Source organism: Opisthocomus hoazin, chromosome 5, assembly GCF_030867145.1.
Source record: "Opisthocomus hoazin isolate bOpiHoa1 chromosome 5, bOpiHoa1.hap1, whole genome shotgun sequence".
Lineage (NCBI taxonomy): Eukaryota > Metazoa > Chordata > Aves > Opisthocomiformes > Opisthocomidae > Opisthocomus > Opisthocomus hoazin.
In genome coordinates, this window is record NC_134418.1 from 55,601,265 (window position 1) to 55,618,328 (window position 17,064).

General features: G+C 41.3%; 1 protein-coding gene across 2 annotated transcripts; it reads left to right on the forward strand.

Annotated features, from left to right (window-relative positions):
- The first annotated feature begins 1,036 nt into the window (after positions 1-1,036).
- CFI (complement factor I) lies at positions 1,037-15,689 on the forward strand. Of its 2 annotated transcripts, XM_009932131.2 has the most exons (12): positions 1,037-1,237; positions 2,718-3,036; positions 3,951-4,095; positions 5,490-5,668; positions 6,639-6,749; positions 8,318-8,434; positions 9,614-9,652; positions 10,144-10,247; positions 10,881-10,996; positions 11,757-12,031; positions 13,152-13,253; positions 15,240-15,689. In XM_009932131.2, exons 1-12 carry the CDS (start codon positions 1,178-1,180, stop codon positions 15,455-15,457), a joined length of 1,785 nt encoding a protein of 594 aa, XP_009930433.1. In that variant the 5' UTR covers positions 1,037-1,177; the 3' UTR covers positions 15,458-15,689. The 2 variants fall into 2 exon arrangements, with proteins under 2 accessions (XP_009930433.1, XP_075277456.1); XM_075421341.1 differs by lacking the exon at positions 2,718-3,036 and having other exon boundaries at positions 1,139-1,237.
- The last annotated feature ends 1,375 nt before the right edge of the window (positions 15,690-17,064 follow it).

Sequence of the window (17,064 nt, forward strand, 5' to 3'; positions counted from 1 at the left end):
CAGAGCAGAGGGGCAGAATCACCTCCATTGACCTGCTGGCCATGCTTCTCTTGATGCAGTCCAGGATATGGTTGGCCTTCTGGTCAGCAGGCACCCATTGGTGGCTCATTTCCAGCTTTTCACCCAGCAGCACCCCCAAGTCCTTCTCGGAAGGGCTGCTCTCAATCCCTTCATCCCCCAGCCTGCATTGATGGTGGGGGTGGCCCTGAGCCAGGTGCAGGACCTTGCACTTGGCCTTGTTGAACCTCATGAGGTTCACACAGGCCCACCTCTCCAGCTTGTCCAGGTCCCTCTGGATGGCATCCTGTCCTGGTGTGTCAAGTGCACCACTCAGGTTGGTATCATCTGCAAACCTGCTGAGGGTGCACTCGATCTCGCTGTCTATCTATGTCATTGATGAAAATGCTAAACAGCAATGGTCCCCGTACGGAACCCTGAGGGACACCACTTGTCACTGGCGTCCATTTGGACATCGAGCCATTTTGGACATTGAGCCGTTGACCACTACCCTCTGGCTTCAACCATCCAACCAATTCCTTGTCCACCGAACAGCCCACCCATCTAATCCATATCTCTCCGATTTAGAGAGAAGGATGTTATAAGAGACTGTGTCAAACACCTTACAGAAGTCCAGATAGATCACATCCATAGCTCTTCCCTTGCCCACTGATGCAGTCACTCCGTCATAGAAAGCCACAGGGTTGGTCAGACAGGACTTGGCCCTTGGTGAAGCCATGGTGGCTGTCTCAAATCACCCGCCTGTCCCTCATGTGCCTTAGCAGGGCTTCTGGGAGGATCTGTTCCATGATCTTCCCAAGCACAGAGGTGAGGCTGACACCTGCGATCAGGAGAGCCGGCGTGGCGGTTCGATCGGTCTCCTCTGGCAACAGACAGGAAACGTTTGTTCTTAATAAGTGCTCCCTTTTAATCATTTACTTTTAAGGGCTTTAGTCCTGTTATCTGCTCTTGTGCTTACAGTAAAACCAGTTAAACTGCGGCGGGTCCTTTTGGAGAGATGGGATTTATTGGTTAATAGTTGAGGCTCCCGTACTTTTATTTTTGAACATGCTCTAAAATATTTTGCTAATGGTTAAAGATTAAATGCAGGTCTAACAACTGGCATTCAAAAGAATCCCAGCCAGAGGGATTTGTCTACAAAGAGAGATAAAATTTCATCATGCGAGCAGTCCTGGTTCTCTTGGTTTTCTTGTCTCTCTTTTGTTTTTGTGGATCAGAGGTAAGAATTTATTTCATTGTGGTAGCAGTAATTTAAGAAAAATACAGTTAAAAAGCAGTTTATTGTTACAGAAGCAAAACCCGTTGATTTTTTAAAGTTTCCTTCCGTAGTATTTGTGTTTTGTACATTTGTTTTAGCCCAGTTTGAATGTTTGAAGCTTTCTATTGCATGTATTGATTCTATCTAGTGTTTACGCCAACAGGCTTCTGGAAAAGATTTTAATTGTGGTCCTACCCTAAACCCAATTTGCAAGCATGGGTGACCACAGAAAAGTGCCGCAATTTTCCCTGCCCCCCGTTTTTTTGAGAAACAAGAAGAGTCTTCTGACTTGGCGACAGGGTTTGTCATACCGCCTGAAGGCATGCTGCAGAATCTCTTCGGGCAGGAGCATCCCAGCGAGCCCACCTGGGCTGAGCGTTCAGCAGGCCCCGAGTCTTTCAGAGAAACCCTCCGGTAAAAATCAGCACCTTCTGTTCCTGTTTGGTCAGAGCTCGGGAGAAATGCCTAGCACAGCATGGGAGCTATGGCAAGCTGGATCTGGCTGACAGTTTGGATTCTACTGAGCTAAGAACAGAAGGAAGCGTTCAGTAAGATTATACAATCATTAAAAGGGGTTTTGTTGGATTAAACTCTGCCCCAACAATATCCCCAGTGCTTACTACGGCCAGGATTTCTTCACGAGAACTTTAAACGTCAGCTTTATTGATTCAGTGGACACAGTCAAAGCTCATAAATCACATCTGAGGGCTGACTTTTCCCACCCATTTTTATGCAAAGTCCATCCATATATATTTTTCATGTCTCAACGTCCTTCCTACCCATAGATCTTAAGTACGCAAAAGCGTTCCACCAGCAACGTGGCCACCAGAGAGCTGCACAAATGCAGGTGCGGAGTCGCTCACCCAGAGGCATCCGGACGGAGGGTCGGAATCTGTAGTTGTGGTCCAGTGAAATCCACTGCTGCACAAGATACAGGAAAAGATAAGGAAGGGCACTTAATTTTCAGATTTTTTTCAGATCTTGTTACTTCAGCAGTCACATGGTGAAATAAATAATTAGATTTCTTTATTTTTCTTATTTTTCTGGTGTTGAAGTCCCCTTACATTTTGATTTGCTTGCAATCTCATTGCTGTGGTGTGTTATAAACCACTGGCTTAAAATTTTTTTATAATCTGCTGTGCACTTCAGCTGATGTTTGAAGAGTAAAGAGCATAAAGCTTGTGGGAGACCAATAAGAGTGAAGATCACAGCAGGTGCATGATCTGAAAAGAAAAAATGTCCAGAAGGACTGAGAAAGATGAGATGGCCAAAGACAAGGGAATAAACACTATAAATGATATTTAGCACTTTTGTGCTCGTGAGATAGGAAAAGGCTTATGAACAAACACACACTTTGTTGAGGTCAGTAAAGGGATCTGCAGAACTTGGCACAATTCCTAATCTTACTCCCTTTTTTTTTTTTTAATTTTGTGCCTTGCAGAATGCAGCATTTAATGCTGAACAAACCCAGTTTCGGCAGGTTGAGCCTGCCCAGCCAGCTGAGCAAGACATGTACCTCATAGCAGAATGCTTAAGCCACCAATACACACACAAGTCCTGCGAGAAAGTTTTCTGTCATCCATGGGAACGATGTGTGGAGGGAAAATGCCTTTGTAAACTTCCCTACCAGTGCCCAAGGAACGGCTCTTCAGTTTGTTCTACCAACGGAAAGTACTTCCATACTTACTGTCACCTAAAGAGCTATGAGTGTCAACGTCCTGAAGCAAAGTTTCTGCACAAGGGAAAATGCGTGTCTGAAGGTATTAACACCTCCTTTTTCCAAAATGTATCGGTTGGTCATTGGTGGCCAAGGAGGTGCTTACTATTTACCACTCAGAAAGTCTGTTCATTTCCTTGTACTAGTAAGAACGTGAAACAGAAAATGAGAAGTCATTAAAAGTGGGCACCGAGCTGCTTTTTTGGCTCAACCTCCGGCTGAGTACCGGGAGCGATGGCTCCTGCTAGCTAGGCAGGTGGCCTCTCTTAGCAGTCGCAGTCACTGTTCCTGCCCATCCTCCAGCCCCAGCGACACCGAACCCAGCAGAAGCAGCAAGCCGGGCACAGGGCCTCCCTGCCCGACCTCTCCCCCAGCACCATCCCTCCCTTTCCCAGCAGAAACAGCAGCTCAGCCCGTCACCCTCTGGGTGGAAAAGTGCCATTCTGCCTGTTACACTGAAAAGGGTCGGACCCTCCGTGTGTTCCTGATGCGCTCCCTATATGGCTTCACTAAATTAAGCTGAGGACCTTAGCTCCACTGCAGACAGCGGAAGTTTTGCTACACAGGTAACAGAAGCAGGATCTGGCCATCACACCACACCTGAGGTGTTACTGGTTGGGTACCAGAAGTCCTCTAATGAACGCTGTTATACTGAGATGCCACCTTTCCTCGGTAGACCTCCAGGTACTCTTACGTGGTAGGAATCATTACCCTCATTTGTCCTGAAAATGGTACGCTTTGAAAAAGTGGCAGGCTCACACCCACAAGGTCAATCCTCAGAAAAATCAGGAATAACACCTGAAACTTCTGATTCCCAATCTACTGTTCTTTCTGTATGAACTTTGGCTGTCAATACAAAATTAGTCCTGATTTGTTTCTGTGCTGTCTTTCCACTAGATACATCTATATAATATGATTATATTTGGGGAATTTTTTTAATCTCTTTTTTTTTTTTAGAAACATTTGCAATCTCTGTGGGCCATGGAGATTCAAGTTTGCTTCGAGTAAAACCTACAAATCAAATGAATGACTTTTTTGTATGTGATAGTGAGTGGACTATGAATGAAGCAAACGTGGCTTGCAGGCACCTTGGCTTTGAATTGTAAGTATGGGGATTTTATCTCTGGATATCTGCAAGGGTTCTGAAAAAGTAGCGATGCTTACCCAAGTGCCAGTCACAGTCAGCCAACAGTTGAGACAGAAAACTCATGAACAATGTATTGGCTACAATATTCTGATACTGCTTCTTAAATTGACACCCGAGAGTGAAAGCAAAATCATAGATTTCTGTGTTCTATTACAGATTACAACTACACAAACCATAATTGTTTTACTTTTAAAATAAAGCTGAAGACCAATGCACAGGTTTTCTCTCAGGTCTGTGTAAGGGAAAGCGCACAAAAAGATCATCCGCAAGTAGCTCTGAGCAATACCCTGTATAGAGAGAAAAGTTTCCCACACTAGCTGACAACAGGGTACAGCTCTGTTCTGCCACTTGCACCAGAACCAGAAGACTTTTTTTTTCTTCACCCCTTGCTCCCGCTGCCATTGCTTGCTTTGTCCCCCAGGAACAGCTGAAGCCAGAGAGCTTGTTCTTTTTCCTGCGGCCATGCTGATGATCTGAGTTGCACATCCAGCTCCTCATAGAGTCAACTCTATATCCTGTACATAATAATCTTACATATATACAACTGATTTAACTTAGTCAGGTAGGGCTGCCTCCTCAACCCTACCTGCAGTCTAAAAATGCTACTGCAGTGCCCTACATTGTCCCCTCTAGGTGAGAAGCAAGTATTTCCTAGTCCAGATCAGTATCTCTTCAGACAGCAGAGAAGGGTTTGTCCTGGGACAGAGCATTCAGCCCTGGAGTCCCATTTAAGCCTCTCCAGTTACTTACTTACTCAATCCGTATTTCTTTAAGGTAGGGGACACGTAGACTGTTAGGAAGATACCGCTCAGGTAAAACCAAGGGAGATAAATTTATTGATCCCAACCTTGCAGTGGCCTGAGCTTCCTCAATACGCATTGGCTTTGATGACATCAAGGGTACTGTACCCCATGCAGGATGGTTTCCAAATCATGGCTCACCTGTGCCCACACAGAGATAGAGAACTCAGCTAACAAGTTCTGCTGCCTAAGAAGACTTTTCTATCCATCATGATACAGAGTGACCGTCGCAGAGCTTCATGGGGATTTAGGGACAGTTCTATGCAGCAACCTGCAAAAATTAGCACTTTGTATTACACAGCACACACAGAGCAGCTACTGGGAGGAAAATTAACTCTATCCCAGCTGAAACCAGGACAGTTTTACTTTTTCTTCCAAAGTAAACATCTCCTACTCACCCTGAGATCATTCCATGCAAAGTCTGCTCTTTTTCTTAGCCATGACCAAAATTCTTTAATACTGAGGAAAATCATACAAATCCTAAACAATAAAAGCAGTGGACAATCCATTGTGAAATGATACAATTTATTATTATTTGTGTCTTCACAGAGGTGCTGAATATTACCAAGACAATCCCAACATCACAGACTCTGCCTTAAATTCACTGCACTGTCTGCAAATAACTTGCAGGGGCCTAGAGACAAGTCTTGCTGAATGTCACATAGAGATGAAATCAAGAGATAGTAATGAGGGACTTGTTAGCCTCCAGTGCCATGAAACTCTCAGAGGTTAGTAGGTTTTTTAATTTTATATCTATTTGGAGTTCTTACATTTTATTTTAAATAATTAGGACCTAGTCTGCTGAACTCTCAGTCACAGTAAACCTGCACTGAAACCTTTTGATTTATTTTACATAATCCCTCTGCAAACCTTAAGACAACTAAGGCCGTCCTGAGTTTGGAAAATCACTGTTGCTCCTGTATATTTACAGATACTTCCCCGAAGCAAATATATTTCACCCACAGTTCTGTTTTTTCCCCCCATCCCTTCCAAGGGTACCAAGGTATACTGTATCCCACACGTCTTGTCTCTCCCAGGTCAACTGGTGACAAGACAGGTGACAACCTCCTACTCGCTGCTTTGTCTATGAGGGAGATCAGTTTGGACACAGGTAGCACTGTAGCCAGACAAGCATGACTATAGCAGAACTGCTAATGTCTTCTGGGGAGTTTCGGGACTCTTCAGTGTCTCACTGATGTAAGGGGAGTCAAGTCTTTCTTTTAACAGCTTTCTTTTCTCTGTAGTGGGTTTGCTTTGGCACTGATAAGCATCAGCCTGAGATGCTGCTGGTTAGGAGAGCTATGAATCATCTCAAGATTTTCTTATGGCATGAAAGCTGGAGTTCACAGGCTCTTGATTACCTCCTTCTAGGAGCATCCATCATCTTAATCACTTGAGTCATCTACAGTGGATCTGAACCAATCATTTCTCGTTTAGTCCTTGTCTAGAAGAAATGAAGTTCCCTTTTGCCAGGTTACTGCAAGTTGGAGGAGGAAAATAAGTGGTTACATTGAAAGCTTGATGAGAAGGCAACTAAACAATGAAAAAGATTCCTATTTACATTACTGGGCCCCAGAATGCCTGCTGTTGCTATGCCAAACTGCTGATAGAATAAAATGCGCAAGCAGACTATTTCTGTGGGCACCTGTGAACCTACAGACATTTCCACACTAACTTCATTTTCATCATGCTGCACAGCTTGTTCAGATGGTGAGTTTCAATGTGTCAACAAGAAGTGCATTTCTCTGAATAAAACCTGTGATGGAATCAATGACTGTGGAGACCTAAGTGATGAACTGTGCTGTAGAGGTAATAATTTCCTTTCTCGGCTGTTTCAAATCATTTCAGCGGAAAACCACCCCCAAAGAATTTTTACAGTGACGTAACAGCTAAAGTCTCTTTTCCAATAAGTCACTACATTAAAGCAATCAAACCATAGTTTATGTATATGCAAGTGCAAAAAAAGTAGGCATAATATAATTTTTTGAAGCAGGTGAGTGATCTCTGAGGATCTGGATTTCCTCGGAGGAAAAGGAAATACAATGAGGTTATTTAGCAGGCTGTTAAACATTGATGCAAAAAAATGAGCTATGTTAGAATGAAAATGTATTTTTGGTTTGGGATAAATCAATAGGAATTAAACAAAAACACCATTTTTCAAATGAACTATCTTTAAACCAAAGTAAGATATCTCTGAAGTTTTTTACTAATGCAAGATTATCTGTAGAATATCTGTGGACAGTTCCTGTCACATTGCTTATTCATGAGCAGTCATTTTTTCAGCACCTGCAATTCCAGCTGTAACAATTTTGATTAGAAACAAGGAATGGATCTAGCATAACCTGAATGCAGGAGAATACTTTCAGAAGTTGGATTTCAGGTGCCACCTGGTAATGTGGCTTACAAATCCCATCACTACCCCTAAATAACCTTAATGTTGTGGTTTTACGATTGTCAGTAAATTTAATCTGGTAATGGTGGAAACACAGTCACAGGCATTTTAGAAAAAAAAATAATAAATACCTGTGGCTTCATATATTTAGGACATTTATTCAGATTCCACTTGACCAAAATAGTGCTGTTTCAGCTGTATGGGCTGAAAACAATTCTTCCTGCAATCAAAAGGAGTATTTCAGCTGTGTTCAGTGGTCTTTGGATCACATTGGAATATCTGGATACTTTTGGAAAACTATCTTATTTGCTGTTGAAGACATACATCCTTAAATAGTAGACTGACATAAGATTATCAATAGCTCAAACCAGCCATAAATTCAAGCACTACTTTGCTTTTGTTAACATACAAAGCGATCACAAGAATTAAAAGAAAGGGGGTTCTCAGGTTTATAATAATGTTTCATATAATCAAGAATTTTAGAAAAAAAATAAGTTACTAGATCCAGTATCTTCAAAATAGGACTCTTAAGCCTGCATTTAGGCATTTAGCTCATTCAACCAAAAGCCAGCTTGGACTCCAATTTTGGGGGTGGAATTCTGACCCAAGCATCATAAACTCCTCATTTGAGATGATCAGGAATGCTGGCAAAACTGGAGGTCCGTTGCCTGAGGTTGAGTGTGGACACGTGTTGTGGATGTAACTGGTAAGGCGTGATACCAAGTCTAGTGGTACAGTACTGAACTGGTAACAGAAATCCACATTTCTTATGTTTTAAAACTTCAAGACAGTAAAATAAGGAGAGCCAAGTACTTATTTCATTTTACACTTACAAAGCCTGCTTTTGTGATCTATTTATGAAGAGCCAAGTCTCCCATAACATCAATATTATATTGTGTTTATATTTTAAAAAGCTCTCTAACTATGTGAGGTTGCTGAATCATATGTGCCTGTGATTTACATTTGTAATTCTCCTGTGTTACAGAGTGCAGAGACAACAGTTTTCACTGTCAGTCAAATATCTGTATTCCAAATAAGAATGTCTGTAACAAAGAAAAGGACTGCCTCACAGGAGAGGATGAAGCTCGAGTTCTCTGTGCAGGTTTCCTTCTGAAGGATGTTTTTGTTTCTTTCCTTTCGTTCTGTTGAATTATAACTGAAGACTACACAATGCATATTATTCAATTAATTAACAGATTAGCAAAACCAAAATGCATGCAAGAATTAGTCTTCCCAATGTTATGTTATGCACAGTAGGAAGAAAAGGTTATGTGATTTTCTTCCCTTTCCTTCCAGAAGAGAATAGCAAGAAAACTAAAGGAAAGAAGAAACAGATGTTTTTAGGAGGCTTAAGGCAGATTATGTCTTTGCTTACATGGCCATCTATCAAACTGGTATCCCATATTTGCGAAGAAAGCGTAGACAGGGTGGGCAGGAATATTTTCCTCACAGATAAGGAATTCAAGTAGTTTGTCAATATAACAATTCTTCTGTGCTGTTCCCCTCACTGTTGAAATGATTTTGTTTTGTTTTGAAATTAGAATGTTCTTCCTTCATCTGATAAGACAAAGTCTAAAGCCAAAAAGTAAACACTATTGGTAAATGGTAATTGGTAAAGGTAAGCTGACCTCTAGAGGTAAACATTGCTGTCAGTAACGTGAGAACAGACCCCGTCCTCAACCTCCATTTAGGAACTGAATCCAATGGGCATTTTGTTTGAATAAAAGCTGACAAACCAAATTCAGGAAGATTTAATTTCCCTCTCCCGTTGAATAGCCTCCCTTACCCTGTCAAAGGAGGCACACAGTACACACAGTATCATCTAAATTGGGGGGGGGGGGGGGGAGAATCCTCTTACCTAATACTCCTTTGGGGTTTACAAAGCTCCAAAAGGTTGATGCAGTAGGAGGAGGAATTTCTGTTGTTTCCTGGTGGAGGGGAATGGGATATCACTCTAGAGATCAAAACCAAAAAAAAGGCCATTCCTCAGGGTTTCTTTGCAGAAGGGTTCTCTAGGCATGGAAAGCAAAGTAGATGTCATGTAGTTATGAATGAGTATCTCCTGGATGTAGGTCATTTGTAGGCTGAGGCAGCCAAAGAATGTCTAGTAGCAAAGGAAACAGCAGGCACCAGGCTGAGAGAGTATTGCTGTCCATGTGAAGTGGTGTGCCCTTATGCATTTAAAATGTGTACCACGATTTTGTCTCACAAACATATATTCAAGTAATAGAACAAATTTAAATGTTTGCCCACGTTTTCAGTATTTGTTGTTCTACTACAGGCAAAGACAAAAGTGCTGAAAATCACAGTATGGACACAGGTAAGTGCAACTGACCCTCCAAAAACAACAGCATACCCTCTTATTAGTAGCTTTCCAGCTACCAGCCAGCTGGCCAGATCCAGAACACTCAGATATTTGGACTCTGGGATTTAGCAATATATACGCTCACTATTTATCCTGCTTTCCACCAATTTCAAGAATGCCATAATAATTCTTTCTGGCTGAGGACCCACATCTGCATATTTTGGCAACTGGTGGACGTAAACTCTCAGCAAATCCAGGGGAACCGCATTAAAATTATTTGCCTGAATGCAAGCAGCAGTGGAAAATGAGGAGAAGTAATATAATGCTAAGACTCAAGCAATTTTCAGAGCAAAAACAGATGCCAAAATTTCTGGTCTTTGCTCTCCTGCTACTTCAGCTGCTGGCATATTCACAGCACTCAAATTTTCAAGATTAAGATAAACCTGTCTCCAAATAGAGAGAATGGATACCTGAATTCTGAGACACATTTTTCCTTTTTGTTAAAGAAAGAAAAATGATGAAGACATTTCTTCCCCAAGTACACTGCGGTCTTACAAATCACACATTAACTCGACGGAAAAGAATCATAGGTGGAGAGACTGCAAGAAAGGTAAAAAAACCCATTACCAGATATGAGTTCATTCAGCATCAATTTAAATGGGCATTATTGTCCTTCTGTTAAAATGTACAGAAATAACAAATTCAGCTACAACACTAATTTCATGTTTTGCAGCAGTAGTGGCATTGCACTGAACAAAAGTAAAGAGAAGCATGATTTAAAAAGTAAAATATGGAGTTGCAAAATTGAGCATTATAGTACAGGTACACACTGAGAATTACTCAGCAAAGTAGTTAAGACTATAGCCAGAAATAACAATTCTGACAAAATGGAATTTAAATTTGCGCCTTTGAAACAGAACACAGTCAGAAATGTTATACTTGCTCGTACCAGGTCACATCCTGTATCTGTTTCTCTGGCTACGAGGGGTTTCATGACAGAAAGCTGGAGGGAAGGAGGCATCGCACAAAGTCAGAAGGTTGAAGAAAACTACTGTATTTCAGAATATATACCCTTTATATCAGATGGAGCCCAATTCACAATTTCTGGATAGCAGATTATTTCTTTACAATCAGATATAGTCAAGGAGATGAGCTGATACCAAGAACTATGTGTCCTTTTATGCACTAAATATAGTACAATTATTATGATTTCACATTATTCAGGTGTTTGTTGTTTGAACAGGGTGAATTCCCTTGGCAAGTGGCAATTACAGAAACTGGCAGTGATGGTGCAAAGGTGTACTGTGGAGGGGTTTATATTGGTGGCTGTTGGGTTCTGACTGCTGCACACTGTGTCAGGTAAAAACAACAAACTGGGAAACTATTTTCGTCTTGCAAGGCAGAAAGATTGATTTGGATATTACTGCACTTCTTAGCTACCTGTTTGCTAATTACTGTTTGCCTATTGAATAAAACAATTTAAAACACTGACTCGCCCACATTAACAATGGGGAAGACTCAGAGAAAGCAGAATATTTTGGCAGTGAATAGAAAGATGAAAAAGTAATGATAAGTTTGAAGAGACACGGCATTCTTCACTCAGATAGCAGGCAGGAAGGAAAGGTTCGCTGTGACCACTTTGCCTGAAAAAGAGGTTCCAAGGGACCTCCTCTCTTCCCTGTCCCTACCTTAAGGAAGTCCAGGATCTGTTCCCTGAGAACATCCCTGGGGTCATATATTCCCCAGAACAAGCAAGAGCAGACAGGGAAGATCTGCCAGTCCCAGCATCCCATCAACATCTGCTCACTCTTCTTTCACTTGAAATCAGAGAGGCATAAATGCCTGCTTTCTCTTTGTCACAGCACTAAACACAGAGGCTGGCCTTTAATTTAATTTTTTTCTGTATTAGTTGCAGTACTCAGCAGTAAGTGTCACATGCCTTGCACTTGCTACACTTCAGAAAAACCTGGACATCCAGCCCAGAAAGAAACTATATGTATAGAATATGAATTTTTATTCTAGAGAAACTTTGATAAAATGCAAAAGTTTACAGCTAGTTGAAATGTACAGTGCTTGTATTAAGTATCAGAACATACTTTATTTCAGTATTTTTCTCTAGGGCAAATCGAGTTCATCTGTACCGTGTCTGGGTCGGACTGTTGGATATCATACTGTACGACACAGAGACAGACACTTTCAGACTAAACCAACTGATAATCCATGAAAATTATAATGCATCAACTTATGAAAATGACATTGCTCTGCTGGAGCTGAGAGGTTTTGGAAAAGGAGGATGCTCCCTGAAATACACCGCACCTGCCTGTGTCCCCTGGTCAGAGTATATGTTCCAGGCTGGCGACAGATGCAAGGTTTCTGGATGGGGACTAGCGAAAGGTATTTACTTTAGTGCTTACTACAAGAATGTATTAGTTGTGTCACTCATTTTCTCATTGTGGTGAGCTTTCATTTTGAACAGGCTGAAGAGTAGTTGTGCACAAAGCACTCAGAAGAGGCCGAGTACAGAAAAGACAGGCTGTGGTTTGGCATTCAGCTATCGTTGTTCGTTCTTTTCTGTGCGGCTTCCTCTGCTGTTTTAGCCATTTAGTAAATTGATCTGGAAGACACCTCTGGTTGAAAACTACCCTGACAATAAGAAAAGTTCTTTTGCCAATTTAAGATTTGTATTAGCTGTGGACACCTGGTAATGAAGTTTGCCAAGTGGCGGTTAACAAATCACAGCCGCCCATAGTCACAACCCGTTCTCTGTCCCCTGCCCAAGTGGATCCGAGCTGCAGCCAACAGTTAGGAAACTTGGCACATCTTGCTTCAGCTGTGTTTGAGTTCATCCCAGAGAAGGTTGCAGAGAGACAGATAAGCCAAAGGTAATCACGCTTTCAAAGATCTGGGAAGCATTTGTTTTGTATCATCACAGGAGTTACAGCCTGGCACTGGAGCTACCGCATACTGGTTGTGAGACTTCTCCTGTCCACACTCAAAGCAACGCAAAGTTGGGAATTACTAGCAAATGGACAGAGAACGAAACAGAGAATCTCCTTAACCTAGTGAATACATAGTTCACCTGTATCTTCAATACCTGGCCCACTCATCCCAAAAAGACAGAGTAGAACTAGAAAAAAGGTAACAAAGATGATCAGAGCCCCATCTCCTTTTCACAGAAAACAATACACCAGTTTCCCAATGTCTGAAAACCTTGATATGGAAAACACAGGGAAAAAATGAGGAAGACAAGGAAAAGGAAAGGGTGAAAATGTCATAAAATGAAAGTACTGTATTTAACACTGCAATTCAACCACTCTGCTTTCATTTTTAAATACATGGCCAATATACTGCAATTCATATGGGGTGTTAGTGGCAGTTTAAGGTGTTATGGTTTGTAATACTGAAGATTATATTCTGTAGACAAGCAAATACATAACCTTCAATTTATGATATTAAAAGCGTCTAATATGTACTTAACATTCTTAACAGAAAACTTTATTCTTTTCTTTTCTAGGTTATACCAAACAATTTATCCTCAAGTGGGGCAACGTTAATTTATTTCAGAATTGTTCTGAATTGTATCCAGGACGATTTTTTAAACAAATGGCATGTGCAGGCAAGCACCAATTTTCCTACTATAATTTCTTTACCATCAAACCCACTGTTTGTAAGGTCAGACACACTGGCTGGGAATCTTTTAGACTTGGAAAAGACAATAAACCAATTGCCACAGTATCACCGTCAGCAAAATGCTAGCCACTGGAGCCTAGATGCATCCACCATTAAATTATGTATCTATTTATAAGCAGAATTAAGATGATAGTATGTCAAGTTTCTATGATGACATGGGCAAATTTTAGCATGCAATTTGAGTTATATTTTCTAAATATACAAGCGCTTTACAGCCCACTGAACTTCCTACCTTTACTATGTTTGATTCTGATTCAGCAACATATTTAAGCAAATGCCTGTCTTACAGCACGAGTAGTCCTGTTGACTAGCACGTGACTATTCATCTGCTCAGACATTTGCCACCACCACACCGCACCCCAGGAAAAATACTATTAACTTTTCAAACCAAGATTAGTCTAGCCAGGAAACTGGCTGTCACTCCTAGTACTAAAATAAGGATTTTGAATACACATCTTTTGCTTCTCAAGTGACGAAAGGTATTGCCAAATACACAACTAAAGAAGCAGTGAGTATTCCACTTACAGGGCAGACAGTTTCAACTGTTCTTTAAATCAAAAAGTAAAGGCAATATTTAAATAAACTACTTAACAAGAAAAATACAAACTAGACATAAGAGCCAAATCATTTGTGATAAATTCAGCATCACATCTGTAAGATGCTGGGTTTGTCTACTGTGCAAGTTCCATATCTCCTTGATCTTCAATGCATTTCAAGTGATCACAGTCTACCAGGAGGGAACAAGGACAGTATCACATGGGACAACATCAGAAAAGGGGTATCTGGGGTTAGCTTCCCCTCCCTGATGTAAACACAAACTTTGGAATTAAGGGCTAGTATCCACAGGAGTTAGCTACACAAGCCGCTATTAATTAAACTGAGTAAAGGCAATAAGATCTTGTTTTACAGGATTAGTAACTCCAATTATGAAAAGTTCAGAAAGCTCCTTCTCAGTAATGTATAGATTCAAGAAAGAGGTTGTATTTTGAAAAACTTGGAGACACGTGCTTAGTATGAGTTTCTTCACACTAGGTCAATCAACTAAGCAGAAAAGCGTAGTAAGAAATTAATAAACTTTTACTGAGTATACAGGACAAAGCATAAATCATATTCTAGCTCTGTAGTGTTTTTTCTGTGTATATCACATCCTTCACTCTTAACTCATTTTTTCACGAACACTATATTTATGAATTGCAAACAAGTAGCTCCACGAGCACTGAAACTTATGCAGAGCACTGGATCTTCCACACTTGTGCCTCAGGGCTACTATCTGGTGTTGCGAACGGTCCACCCTGTGACTGAGACCTTGCAGCGAGGACACTTAGACAGTGTCTCTCCCTCCCATCCCAGCATTCACACGCTGTCCTTCTTGTACCTGCCCACCTGTTTTCATAAAGCTGGTAGAGAAAAGAATTTTCAGGCCTCTGCCTCTCTTTACAGCTCAGATGAAATTGGCCAATGAGTTACTGGGTGGAGAAGACACCAAAGGTAGACACGTAGGCACACACGTATTACGACACCCTCGACTGCATAGGAATCAGCCCTCAAACCTTTTTACCTTTTTCCTCCCACTTTTGTTCACTTTTTATGAGCTACTCCTAATGATGCGATAGGCGATATGGCTGAATTTCTTCTCTGCTGTGTGGGGTAAAACAAGACTCGCATCACTGACATCAAAGTAAACGAGGAGAACTTGGGCCAGCCACAAGTGTAAAGAGAGCACCCCACACATAAAAAGAAACGAGAAGTAATAGACCAAAGAGGTTAGGAACCTCCTTTACCGGTGACCATTAGGCAAACATCTGTCAGGAAGCAACATCGACCTGAAAATCCTCCTGAGCTCTGTTGTGTGTGCTAGCTTGTATATGAACTAATTTTTGCCTTTTTTTTTTTTTTTCCTCTTTTCATTCAGGTACTTATGATGGCTCCATAGACAGCTGCAGAGGTGATTCAGGAGGACCCTTGGTCTGCTTTGATGCAGAAAATGTGGCGTACGTCTGGGGTATTGTGAGTTGGGGCGAGAACTGCGGGGAGGCTGGTCACCCTGGCGTGTACACAAAAGTTGCCAGCTATTATGACTGGATTAGCCATCACGTGACAAGGAGTCTCATTGCACGGTACAATATCTGAAGCTCAGAAAATTAAATACTTCCTTCTTATCACCCATGCAAAAAAGAGTCCTTTTTTACAACCAGCAGCCATGTAACTTAGCACTTATTAGTAAAAATCTTTAAAGAATATATTCTGAAAATTCTTAACGCTCTGTGAATCTCACAATTTTGCAGAAGCCTGTAGGAAGAGAATTTTAGTGTCACATGAGTCCGCAGCAAAAGTCTCTAATAAAAGCAAGGAAGTTAAAATATCTTTTTGTTGTTGTTACTTTGGGGTTTTTTCCACACTTCACATTGAATTTCAGTTGCAGTTGTTTGTTTATTTAAAACGGACAATGATACTGAAAGCAATGGTTGGAAAATGACTGCACTGGAAATACGTGACCTTCACAGAAAAGACAACCACTGGAGTACTTTAAAGAACTTCTGTCATCTCAACATGTAGATCACTAGAAACCCTCAGGATGCTGCCGTGCTTGGCAGTTGATTCTTCAGGCTTACTGCGAAAGCAGACTTCAGACTATCTATTAACTGACAGATGGACTATGATCATGAGATCTGTTGTAATGCAACAATTACCCAAAGAATAACTCCGTTTGCTGGTAGTTCAGCTACAAACTTAAACAGTTTTGATTTAGTTAATATACCCCATCTGATCATCTAACTTTGGGCAATTTTAGTAGTTCTAAGTTCTATTAATTTAACCACAGCTGGTCACAAACAACAAAGGCATTTTAAAATTGCATCTTCAACTTCAATAAAAAGCATCTTTATTATCTTAAGTTCTCTGTGTATGTACATATTTCTGGTATCCAAGAAATTCTTAACATCAAATAGGGTTTTACTGCATGCGTGTGCGCGTGCGCACATACATATATAAATCATGTATGTACATATATAACAATATATAAAAACAGTCTAGATATTATACATATAGACTTAATTCTACACAACCAAGTCACAGATCTAAAGTTAAAAATGAATACTCTCAGGCATTAAAAAAAAACCAACACAACCCCAGATTCTCAAATTAGCACAAGCTTCCTACACCAATATACAAAAGTGTGAAACAGTAATGCAAAGAAAAAATACCAAGGGCCTGATCCTGCACAGTGCAGTCAGGGGGAGTTTTGCCATGGGCTTAACTGACCCAGAACCAGACAAAGACGAGGAGCCATCAACAAAAACGGAACGATTAAGCAGGAAAAAAAAAATACAGGCCAAGGGGTAACAGCTTTAAACTAAAACAGGGCAGATTTAGACTAGATATTAGGAAGAAATTCTTCACCAAGAGGGTGGTGAAACACTGGCACAGGTTGCCCAGAGAAGCTGTGGATGCCCCCTCCCTGGCAGTGTTCAAGATGAGGTTGGATGGAGCTCTGAGCAACCTGGTCTAGTGGAAGATGTCTCTGCTCATGGCAGGGGGGTTGGAAACAGATGATCTTTAAGGTCCCTCCCAACCCTTACCAGTCTATGATTCTATGAAGCCCTTCTGCCTTCAACAACCTTCCGAAGGAGTTCTGCCCACGTAATAATCAGGAAGCCAGCACTGGAGCACAGCCCGAACGACCCCTGCGTAAGCTTCGCGTTGTCAGACGGCAGCGCCAGTCTGTACGGCCTGGTGTC

Coding starts and splice junctions, on each gene's coding strand:
- CFI (XM_009932131.2), top strand. CDS start 1,178: ATGCGAGCAGTCCTGGTTCTCTTGGTTTTCTTGTCTCTCTTTTGTTTT. Junction 9,653..10,143: donor AAATCACAGTATGGACACAG/GTAAGTGCAACT, acceptor TTTTTGTTAAAG/AAAGAAAAATGATGAAGACA. Junction 13,254..15,239: donor TAAACAAATGGCATGTGCAG/GCAAGCACCAAT, acceptor CTTTTCATTCAG/GTACTTATGATGGCTCCATA.